This window comes from Melopsittacus undulatus, chromosome 13, assembly GCF_012275295.1.
Source record: "Melopsittacus undulatus isolate bMelUnd1 chromosome 13, bMelUnd1.mat.Z, whole genome shotgun sequence".
Taxonomy (NCBI): domain Eukaryota; kingdom Metazoa; phylum Chordata; class Aves; order Psittaciformes; family Psittaculidae; genus Melopsittacus; species Melopsittacus undulatus.
Window position 1 is genome coordinate 4789296 of NC_047539.1, and position 12483 is coordinate 4801778.

Below are 12483 nucleotides of genomic sequence, written 5' to 3' on the forward strand. Positions count from 1 at the left end.
AGCCATAGCAACATATTCCATTGCCTAGTTTTCCTATTTTCCTGAGCTTTTACTGATATGCCCTATGGAGAAGCACAGGAGCAGGTCCCCCAGTATTTCTGGCTGTTACTAACCTAGCACTCAACCTAAAGTCCTTTGATATACACATACAGAGCAGGGCCTTGCTTTCACAGAAGTATCTTTTCAATTTCTCCCCCACAGTAAAGCCTTCTACTCGAGGGCAAGCTACCAACATCACTTCCAGATTGCACAGTGTTCACTGCCACATCATCACTCCAAGCATACCCTTCAAATGAACAGGTATCCTAGTGTCAAACCTCACACTCATGGGCAGAGGACTCCACACAGGGATACCACAGGTCATATCATACACAGCACTTCAGCTGCAATAGAATAACATCTGACAGGGACAGTGATTAAGCAGTCAGGTCATTTCTACAGTGGAAAAACATATGTTGAAATGCATTCAGATACAGTCAGAATTAACATGGCTTGGCAACTCCTGGTGACACTTGAAGCCAAGCTGGCTGCACGTGATTAATTCTAAGCAGCTCATAGCATTATTAGTCATTGGGCAACATACCAAAGAACAACAGTCTTCGCAGTTTATACCACAGTGTTCACAGCACATCCAAAGCCAGCGGCAAAGATATAGCATTGTTTGGAGTTGAGCAAAAGGTGGCAGAAGTTAATCAAGTGAGTCCCCACGTGCAATTTCAGGTTGTGACACCACATTCAAGGGGTATCAAGGTGTAAGGGTGTTAAGAATTACCTCCAGATCCCCCTTTGTAATGGATTCTTCCTCCACACGGAACTGCAAATCCTCCACTTTCCTGAGGAGGGGAGAAGACACAAAGAGAAATCAGTAACACCCAGATCAACATCAGCTTTCCAAGCAGTCACTGCACATGGGCCTCTGCTACACATCAGAAGCCTGAGAGAAGAGGGATACAAACAATCTTTGTACACAAACAGCTTAGAAGCAGTTAAACAGCATGACCCATGGAGCTAAACAGTAATAAGCAAGTTTTCCACATCGCAAACATTTGCCTTCTTGCAAGGTACACGCTCGCAGATGTGCTGCTTCTGCTGCACCACCTCTCAGCAGGCACAACTGCTATTCACTGACACTGGGATCCAGAAAACATGAAACCCACAACCAGGTTTCACTGGTTTGCATGCATGTTGCTATCCTGCAGCCGAGCACTGACCGATTCCTGTGCCAAATGCACAGGGTCCATACAAACTATTTCAAGGGAATCAGAGCCTCTGCCTCCTTGGGTGAGGGTGAGCAATACTTCACATTTCCAAAGCATGGAAATGGGGAGCTGCCCTGGCAGAAAAGCCTTCACCAGAGCTTGTACAGGACAGTCATGACTGAACACACATAAACCTACATGCACACACAGAGACATGACTAAGACTCTTTCATAAAGTCTGAAGAGAAAGTCCAGTAATGATACAAAATAATTCAGTTTTCTTCTAACCTCAGCCCTCTTTGTTCTCTTCAGTGATTAAAAAGAAGGCAGTAATGAGGATGTTGAGCTGGTAGCCAGATGGAAGGACTCAGATCCCGTTACAGATGAAAACCACTGAGTGTACATATCTACATAAACAAGCTTCCTCGTGTAAACCTCCTCTAATTAGAGGAGGCATCTGTTGATATTTAGGAAAGGAGTCAGCTGTCTTGGGTTAAAGGGCCTCCTGGAGCTGGGAAAGTGAGCTGCCTACCAGGAGAACACGAAGACTTATGCACAGAACAATGCATGCTCAGGAGGAGCATCATTCAATTGAACTCCACACTGGTTTCAGTTAATACACAGAAATGTATTTCTATTCCCACTGAAGAGTTTAATTATATACATACAGCAATTGGACTCCAAGAATGACAAGCAGATCTTCACTCTTATCCAGAGAGAAAATGCATGCACCATCATATATACAGGGATGGGGCCTCTGGGATGTGGGGAGATAATCACACTGCAGTTAAGGCTGTATTCCAATTTGACTTCCCTTCCTCAGAAGGAATGCCCTTAAGATCAGCATATCCCAAATGGAGGGGAAAGAAGTGGTCCTTAGTAAAGCCAGATTGTACAGAAAGGTTAGGGGTCTGGGACAGCCCAACCTGCACAGTTCTCTTTATAATCCAATACTGTTATCTTGACTAAGGATACAGTGTAAGGCTTTGTCACTGTCCAAAGCCCTGCCATTAATTAATCCCACCTGTACCGAGCAATTCCATTTCACAGTGACATGGCCAAGTTTGGTCAGGGTTTTAAATCTCAGAGTAACTGATACTACCAGAGCCCTTCATTCCTTCAGGCAAATAATGCTGCTTCTCTATGCATCTGGCAGGAAACCATGTTAAATCATGAAACTCAGCAGCAGTTTGTCAGAAAATGGGGGCAGCCACAGTACTGGAAGCTCAATCCTAGACAAGACTCGTATCAGGTGTGCAACTGCAGCAAAACTGTTCTAAACCTCCCACTACCTGAAGCAGTACAACCTTTTTCCACACACAGTGTAGACCACAGTGGCCAGGAGGGTGAAACAACATATCTGAAGTACTGAAAGACATCCAAAGATGACTTTCCCAGTCACTTTCCTCTCCTTAGATCCAATGAATGATGTTCTTGGGCAAGAGCCTCATCTCCTCCACACTCATTCACTCCTGTTTTACCTCTTCTCCTCTTCCAGCTGGTTCAATAGTTCAATCTTCTCCTTCTGCATCACATCCACCAGGGTTCGTGCTCGCTGGAGATTTCCTTCTGCCTCTGTGACGTACTGCAGCAAAAAAAGAGCCCAAGCCACAAGAGTTACAGGTTTTAAGTATAGAGTTGGTTAAGAAAGGGTCAGAACAAGAGAAGGTTTTGATGATCTGTTTCAGAGGATGCTATGGTAAGAAGACAGATTTTCCAAAGAGCACATTATGGAGGGATCAAAACAGGAAAAAAATTGAGTGCTCTTCAGCAGCTGTAAATTTGATCCACGCATCAGTGCCTCTCTGACCTGAACCCTTTGGAGAATCCAGCTCTGATTAAGAGTTAAGAACTCGAAGACTAAATAGTTGTGAAAAATCCATTCTGAGGTTACCAGGTGCAATTCAGCCCTGGTCATGAAGCAAGAGAGACATTTCAGGGTTGCATTAGTTCATTTGTTACTGGTTAACTACTGGAAAATACTACACACGAAGATGATGTCAGCTTGAGGTTGATTTGCCAGTCTCTCCTGCATTTCTGACAGGGAGGCATGACAGCAATCGTTGAATAGCCACATCTTGACAAACAGAGCAAATGCAACTGCATAAAGTATCATTTGTACAAATGTTTGTGCAAAGAAATCCTCACATGATCAGCCTGTTTTCTGTACAGGTCTTTTTACTTTATTAATGTGATAAAGACCTCCTCTCTGGTAGGAAAGTAGCAGCAAGTAACTGAGCTGATGCTCTCAGCAGTGTCTGATAACGTCAAGAAAACACTGCAATGCAGTCACAGTCACAGCCAGACTGGGTGATTAAGGGCAACAAGTTTGCCCTCTACTTGCATTTCAGCATTCAAACGTAGTTGGTGTCTGGTGGATCAATATCTGCTGCCTTTTTTCTGGCACAGCCCTTTTCTGCTCCTGGCTTGGGGCAGGGAGAGCCCATCTGATGCTGGCAGGAGCAGAGAATAAGCCTCAGCTCAACCCACCACACAGGAAGATGTCACCACTTAAGAAGCAGAAATTCAAAGCCCAGGTTTCACATCAGGAAGCTATACAGGGATAATGTTACCTAAAACTTTCAGAGGATGCCAGATATCGGAGTGCTAGTGATAAAGCACATCACCTCCTACCTGCTCATGTTGGGCCTTCATGATGGCAATCTCTTTCTCCACCTCGCAGATGTGGCTGGTGGCTTTGGCAACCTCAGCCCGCTCCAGGTCACGCTCTGCCAGCAGCTGTTCAATGTGCTGCTGCTTCTCCTTCAGTGCCTCCTGGAGAGCTGTGGTGCCAGAGATTTTTCGGGCATATCGAGAAGAGGTCTCTGTCAGCTGGAAAACAAGTTAAAAAGAGACAGAGGTAAAGCTATGTCCTTCTCAGGCTGGAAGAGCTTGAGGCCCCTGTTAAATCTGGAATGTAGCTCACCAACAGATCCTTTATTACACTGTACAAAGCTGCAGCTCCAGCTCTGGACCCTACACATCAGATTATGTCTGCAGAACATCTGGGCATTGCTTACAAACTCAACAGCTTTCCTGCACTGCAGAAGAGGGCAGGACATGGGGTGGGAAGTGGATCAGGAAAAGGTATTATTGGATCATCTGCCTTCTTAAGTATATTTTATTGATGACCTGCACTGGTGCAGTCTCAAACAGCTCAGCTGCGCAGACTGCTCTCAGCTGTAGACTGGTATGTGCTACTCAGATTGACTCCCAGTAACAGACACTGCACCCTTGTCCCCAGCCAAGATGACTGCAGGTGCTATGCAGCACACACTACCGCAGTCAGCTCTTAATACTGCTTCCTACTCTGGTGTCTGCCTGCTTGAGTACTTGCCAAACTACAAGGCATGTGATCCAAGACAGTGTCACCCTCCCAGAGCAAGACACAGTCATTGAAGGAACTTTTGCACAGCTGTTTCATACAGCAGTACACTGCTACACAACCATGTCGGACAAGAAGCAATGGCATTTGTCTGCAGGGATCTTACACAAAACCTGCCTTGACAGTGGAGCTGAGATTCCTCCCATTGCAGAGCCTGAACTGCTATTTGCAATGACCCCACTTGCTCTGTGTCTGTTACAACTTGTGTCCATGAAGGGAGTCCTATTTGCAAGGTGGGCAACAGTATCCCACACTCCACTCTCCATCTCATTGATGGTAAAAGATCAGCTGCCGCACTGCAGCTGCTGAAACAGAACCCCAAGCCTCCTATTTTGTAGAGCTGGGTCACAGAAGAAGTGGATCGAGGCTGTATGGTCTGCAGAAAGAGCCACTTACCAGCCCGCTGCGGCTGGGCCTGCCACCAACAGATGATGCCACAGAGCTGACAGAGCTGATGGAGGAACTGCTGGGGCTGTGGGTTAAGGCAGACACTCCCATGGCCATTCGTTTGCTCTTCTTTGCCTTGGCAGGGCTGGTGGATGGGAAACCGATCCGGATCACCTTGTGGATGGGAGCAAAGAGGCCAAACTTGGGAGGACACTGAAAATACCTGTAATACAGGAAATGCACCAAGTCAGAAGTGGTAGAGCATCCAACTCACCCAAGCCTTACAGAACAGCATTACTAAGCAACATACAGCCTCAGCCCTCCGCTAATCTCTTGGTGTTTTACTGTAATATTGCTTCCTGTGTGCAAGTGGTTGGATTATTCTCTTTTCCTGCCACTTAGAGTAGCTATCTTTGTGTTTTCACTTGTGGTGCTTAAGCAGGGAAACCCAACATAACTGCCATGCACTAGTTCATGTGTACTTTGATGAGATGCAACAGAAGACCCATCTGTTAGCATGAATAGCACAAAGATCCCAGTACATAAACACAGAGACAGCACATGCACTCACACCCAAAACCTTAGTGTGTTCTCTACCCTGTTTTGCAGAAAGTCACATACTAAAACATGTCAGAGAGCTCTGAATCACACAGCTCTGAGTGTTCTACAGGGTAAAAATCTTTCCTCCCTAAATAGAAAAGGGCAGCTCTTAACTTTGAATCTAAAGATATCATTACAGCAACCTCCAGTGTGCACCATATCCTCTGGGTAGTAGAGAAAGGACCTGGTTCCTATGCAAGAAACTTAGAGAGAAACATCCAAAAGGGAGGATCAGATAATTCCACAACTGCAATGAGCCCAATGATTATGTCTCTCCAGAGCCCTAATTCAGAAAACAAATTAGCCAAAACCCACAGTGTCAAACACTGGAAACCCCTTCAGAGCTTGGGCTGACTGGCTCAAGCCAGGGCTCATTTGTTGCTGTGGCCAGCTGCACTGCAGCAAATAAAACCAGATCAGTTCCAGGCCTGACATCCCCTTCTTTCAAGGGAGTAGCCAAGACAGCAACCTGTCTCCTTTAGGAATTCTTTCTCACCAGCTTCATAGCTAGGCTAGAACTAATACTGGGCTATAGTCTGTCCTATGTTAACATAAAAACCAGGTCCTAATGAGTAAGTGACAAACCCAGCTTTGCTAATACAAGTCCTCCCCAGATGTGAGCAGCTGTTTCCCCAATTCCCTTTTATTTGGAAGTGCTGGCAGCCACATGGCTGTGTCACAGGCAGACCTCTGTGCGCCTGGGAGGCCAGAGAGCAGCCTGATCTCCAGCCAGATGAGAAAGCAATTCATTTGCAAACATCTGCTCAAGCCAAATTCTTCCTATAACATAAAAAAACCCCAACCCTACAATCCAAAACTCCCTTCTTCCCCTGAGCCTGCTGCCAACACAGGCCCTTGGGGATGGAAAACCAGAATACCACAGGCTGACCTAGCTGCAGAGCAGGGACCCAAGGAAGAAAATCAGCCTGATGTCTTGCAAACCCAACCAAAGCCCTGCTCAGCATCATGATCTCAATCTGCAGTAGACACAGGCAGACCAACAGCATGGTGCAGGCTCTTCCACAGGTCTCTCTGGTCTCAGCATAGGCTGGTACTTGTGGCTGTACAACAGTGCCAAAGGCTAAGTCCCTCAGAGGTCCCCTGACAGCTCTTAACAAGTCCAAACTTGCATCACTACATCCAGACTGGAAGTGGCTGCAGTTAACTTTTATAGTTCAGAAGCAAGAATTAGATCCAGAACACTTGGCATTGCCTGTCTGAAAACCAAGAGCTGCTCTCACTGAGTGCTAAGGAGCTTTATATTCACATTGCAGAAAAGAAACAGGGAAGAAAAGTGGTGGTGTGATCCCAATAGAAACTGCAGGTGGGAAACAGCACAAAAAGTTTTGTAATAGATAAAAACACCTTCAGTGTCCAAGGCTGTCCTGTTTCAGACTACGTGAAAGCAAAGGTATGAGCAGTTTACTGGGCACAGGCTCCCACAGGAGCAGAGGCATAGAAGGAAGAGCTGTAGAATAAGCAGGTAAAGGTTAATGTACTAGAGATGAACAAGCGGAACTTGCATGGTTTTGTGGACAAGAAACCAAAAATCCATACCAGCACCTCCCTAATCACCAGTGCAGGCAGGAGGGCAGCCTCCCCTGCCTCAGAACCAGCCCTCTGGACTCAACTCTCCTGCAGCAGACTGCTTCTGCAGCAGCAGGTGACCTGGCCAAGGATGCTCACTAGATGGCAACAGCCATCAAAGCAGAGAAACTCCAGAGAACTGGATGGTCCCTGCCCAGGCTGATTCTGGCAGGACAAGCTCAGGGCAAGTGTCAGGAATCCTGTGGCAGACATAAGGGAAGACTGACTGAAGGGTTTCTGCATGTAACAAAGGAGTCATTTTTACTATGTTGGCTTCTCCACCAAAACACTGCTGTTGAAATTGGGATGTGCTGTAAGAAAATCAGGTTGGATGAAGGATCAAAGGACAAGCAGGGACAATGCTGCAAACCTGCAGCCAGATCCTTGGTGAACAGAGCACCCTTCAGCTGGAGAGTCCACACGTACCACTGCTGTATTGATAGTATCCATTATTGCTTCAAGATCTGCCAAGTTAGATTTCCCTCAATCTCCCCTGTTTAATCCAAACCTCTTAGTTCACTTCTGCTCCCTGATCCCTGCTGTGGAGCTTAATTTTTCCTGCTCTTGATAAAGTGTGAAAGAAAGGAGAAGCCTTGCAGACAGGGCACATACTGTAACAACCTTAGACAAGATGTAGCAGCTTCGTAAGACAGATGACTTTCAAAGGTTGGATTTGCAAACCAGAGCAACAGAGGTGTGAGGATGAGAGGCAAAGAGAGCACCCTTACATTCACATCTGCCTTACACACCTTCCCCATGCACAGAGATAAATCACTTCTGAGCACCCTGAAGATTAAGCTTAGAGATCATTTGTAGTGTATGATAAAGAAAGAGACTTGGATTCACTCCATGACTTGCTCTCGACCATCCCAGTTCTTTTCTTCTGAGAATAGGCTGGAACTCAGCCATCTGCTGCCAATCATTTCCTGCTTTCTTGGCCTGACATTGAACAGAGCAGCGTTTCTTTCATTTTAAATCAAACCACATGGCTGCTGGAAAAAAGAAAAGCCTGATCCAACACAAGAGACCTTTATATAGACCCTGAGATCCAACAAGGGAGGAACTATCTGCTCCTTGGTTTGAAAGTTAAATCTCACCTCTAATGCAAGACTCCCTTTAGAAGTCTCAAGAAATCAACAATATTTCCCACTTCTGAGGAACATAGAACCATTTCTACCTGTATCTGAGGCAGGGTTAAAGTGGTGCTGCATAAAGCTTGGATTTGAACATTCCCAAGCTTAAGGATGCAGGGGTCATTCTTTTACCAAGCTTCCAAATGAACAGAAACAGCTTCCCAGCAAGGATGTGAGATGTCCCTGTCTACTTTTATAGATAATAGCAAGGACTTTACTGGAAAAGAAAATAGTGGAGGTGCCAGTGGAGTCAGAGGTGGTCAGATCAGCCAGCAGACAGCTGCCACACTACAGAACTGCCACAAGGACATGCAACAACCACCAGTTGTTCCTTTGGATCTCTGGAAACCTGTCCCCAGAAAGAATGGAAGAAATATCATTAAGCTGAGGAATAAAAAGAGAATCAAGTCTTTATCTTCTATAGCTCCGAAAGGGTAAATTACAGATACAGTGCAAGAAGAAAGTTTATAAAGAGAATGTGTGTAGAAAGCAGAGCTAATGCAGTCACAGAATCAATCTCCAGCAAAACCTGCATCCCACAAGTTACTTTTTCTCCCTACTCTCTCCTGTTTCCTGAAGCCACTCAGGTTACTTCAGGTTATTTGATCCTGCTTTAAAATGCTCCAGTGATGAGGTTTCCACTGATCCTGCAAAGCTATTCCAAAGCTTGAAAGACTCAAAATTCAGCTCTTCCTCACAACCCACAGTGTTCAACCAAACATAACTGTCCTTAACAGGTCCAAGTGACATTTGGCCACCATCACCCTGGGAGGTGTGTGGGACCCCACAGCTCCAGGCTGGGCTTGAGAGCACATCCAGTACCTTGTACCAGCAACTGCTCCGTCATTCTTGCCCAGGGGTTCATCCAGCTCCACTCCACACCACTCTCCTTTGGCAAAGTCTGTCTCTCCCACATAGCGCACAACTCCTGTCTTCGTCCCACCAACCTGTTGGAGATAAGATGACATGGGTTAGAGACAGCAGCACTGACACTGCTATGGGGGTCTGATGCTGGGGAAGTGATGTGGGGGAAGGAAAGGCATCAGTATTTTCTGGTTCAGATCTAATGAAACCAGAACAGATAGTTTGCTCATCAAGTTCTTCTAGCACTGAAGATGTCTCCCCAATAACTACAAGCAAGTTGACAAACACCCACTTTTAGATCTGCCTGCCCAGAGAATGTCAGAACAAACAGATTTCAAGGCACACATTCCAATTGCACAGAGCTACTTGCAAGGCCATGAAGGAGTTTAAAGCCCTCCAAGCACAGCTTATATCTGTTTTCTGTAAAGAACCAAGATCTGCACTAATAGTTTCAGGCCTGTGCTTTTTCAGCTGGCAGTTCTGAGCAATACTGGGACAGGACATCAAAAGGGACAAGCTAAGCAAGGAAAACACTTATCACTCTTCAGCTTATCCCCACATAGGGTTTGCTAGGACACAGTGGCAGCCCTCTCAAAATAGAAGTATTTCATACAGAACGCCCCTGGTTTTACCTACACATCCCCCATCAATTCACAGCACTAGTGGAGCTTCTGCTAGCACAATTCTTTTTCCCCTTCATGGAGAAATAACAAGTATGTACATGTAAAGCTTTCAGTGTGCCGAGTAAACTCCAGGTGAGTATAAGACAGGAATATATGAAGCTGTGTTCTGATCACTGCTATGAGAATGCAAGGCACTGAGAAGCAGCTGCCTCTGCCTTTGCACTAGAAGCTCCTACTTAGATACTTGTGCTGGGAAAAGAAAGATGGAAAAGTACAAGTGTGGTTCCAAAGGCTCATACTTGTAAGTACACCAGATATGATTTAAAACTTTTTTAGCCTATCTCTGCTTAAACCTAGGTTCAAGGAAGAAAGCTTTAAAAATTAGTTTAAAACTACATTTGCAGCTTTATCTTGAATGACTTCCAGTTATTCATTTCCTTAATATTAAATTTTACAGAAACAGGTATCAGAGCAATGTTTTCCTACAGAAAACAGGGCAGAAACCTCCAGTGATGCATATGCCAGGTAGTGATGTTACAAATTTACCAATTCCAAATCCCTAAATGTTCTGAACATTGCTAATGCAAAGGAGAAAGCTTTCCCAGCCTAAAAACAACTGCACCTGAATGGGCCAGAGAACACAGCTCTGATGTCTGGGTCCTGCCTCCAGCCCTGGAGGCTGCACTGCAGCACAGCTCCAGTAGCCTGTTGTGATTTCTTTCACTAGGGATTCAAAGGGCTGTCTATGGGAGAAGCTTTGTTGATGTTGTTCTGTTTGTTATAGGAGGGAGGAAATGCATCACAAGAAAAGCTTTCTGGTCCTACCCTGTGTCCAGGTAGAAAAGATGATTCAATTTCAGTAAGAGGTTCTTGGCAAGTGACAGATTTCAGCTGTTCTGGTGAAATTCTGGATCACTCACAGGCAAACAGTAATCTCCCTTTGGATTTGAGTTTATACAGATTTAATCTCTTAATATTAATGCAATGATTTAATGCCTAATACATTTCTTTAGCTGCAAGCTGAATTCAATGTAAGTGTAATTGATCTTTACTTCATTCATAGGAGCTTACCATTGCAGGTAAGCTCCCTCCAGTTTCTTTTGTTGAGTTTTCATTACAGCTATTGAGCCACAATTCCTTCACCAAGCCACGGGATCCCAACCCCACACACCCTCACAGAAACACCTTTAAAACCTGAGCAGCTCCCTCTACCAGCAGGACTCCTACCATGCTGTTCTGGGGCATCTACGGGAGCCACACTCCTCTACCCACAAAACCAACAAGAGCACTCAGTTACACTCCCATAGATACTACTATTTTGAGAAGGCTGTTTCCAAACAGCAGAGAAAAGAACTAGCCCTATTAATTTAATACACACATTACCTAATCAGACCAACACTAAATCTGCACAGTAAGAGAGCAGGTCATGTTCCTACTCAAAAGCCATACATCAGCAAAGATGCTAAGCACAGATCAGCTCTAACACTCCCCCAGACAGCCATGCAATCCTCTGCTTCCAGAGCAATGTGGTTTATGTTCTCTTTCAAGCATTAATTACTACCATCTTTTCTACATAATACACTCTCACCATACAGCATTACCTTCTCCTAAAGCCAGAAAGGACACATCTGCTTTTCAACAGCCTGCTAAGGCTGGCAGTACAGTCAGAAGCCAATATCAGGCTGTCACACTCACATACCAGCACTCGACCCTCTTGTTGAGCTCCCCATCTTTTGGCAGGCACACAGAAACTCTTCTGGATGGAGAGCCTAGAAAATTCATCCAACTCAGACATGCAGGTTTATTCAGCCTTGATAATCCTCTAATGCTGCTAAAGTCAATAATGTGTTTTGGGAGAAGCCATCTGGCAGGTTCTATCAGCACACAGAATGGTCCAATTAAAACAGAAGGGTTTGTTTCTATCAGACTCCTCGATAAATTAGAGGTATCACCTTGGAAGGAGGATGAAAGGCAGCTTGTGAAAGGTGGGGAGGTTAGGAATTGCACAGCACAACTCCTGGTAGCACACAGCCACCCCTTCTGTCCATGCCTAGTTTTGATACCATGGCTCCACAGACTATGAAAGCCCAGGCGGATGGCTCCTGCTGCACTAACAAGACTCAGCAGCATCACACTTAGATACCAGAGGATTTGCATCCTATGAGCATCTCAGCCTGACATTAGCATCAGTGTCAGCCTGAGAGATGGAAAACGTGTCTGCGTGTCTCAGCCTGGCGCATTAATCACAGCCACAATCACACCTGCAACCTGTCAAGTTGCCCAGAGTAAAGCAAAGAAACTGGACAGGGCAACCTATCTCTTTCATACAACCCCAGACTGGTTTGGGTTGGAAGGGACCTTAAAGCTCATCCAGTTCCAAACCCCTACCACAGTTTCTCTGTTTCAGGTAAATCACTTATGATTAACTTCAAACAAGCTCATAGTGATCCACAGCAAGATTCAAGCAGCCTCAGATCTGGCTCCTGGACAGTTCAGGTCCAGACTGAAGTGCTCTGCCTCAGCAATCTGATGCCTTTCTCACACCTTTGACTCAAGACCACCATCGAAATCTCATCTGAAGTGACAGTCTTGGCCTTGACCTTCACATCAAAATGAAGCCAGGAACATTTAACAGGTTTGTAATCCAACTGGTGAGCCAGAAAAGCAATACGCCCTCATTGAAGGACATCCACACACCTTCCCTG

The 12483-nt window shown here is 45.4% G+C and overlaps 1 protein-coding gene across 4 annotated transcripts in view; it reads right to left on the bottom strand.

Moving 5' to 3' along the window:
• CLIP2 (CAP-Gly domain containing linker protein 2) overlaps positions 1–12483 on the bottom strand; it is a 54411-nt gene that overhangs the window by 18189 nt on the left and 23739 nt on the right. For all 4 annotated transcript variants that reach the window (XR_004081266.2, XM_031053657.2, XM_031053656.2 and 1 more), the window contains exons 3-7: positions 9114–9238; positions 4981–5194; positions 3834–4031; positions 2681–2784; positions 773–833 (exon numbers count right to left, since the gene is read on the bottom strand). Coding sequence is in view for 3 of the 4 variants with exons in the window: in XM_031053657.2 (XP_030909517.2) it covers positions 773–833; positions 2681–2784; positions 3834–4031; positions 4981–5194; positions 9114–9238 (702 nt within the window). In the remaining variant the exon portion in view is untranslated. The remainder of the gene's footprint in view (positions 1–772; positions 834–2680; positions 2785–3833; positions 4032–4980; positions 5195–9113; positions 9239–12483) is intronic.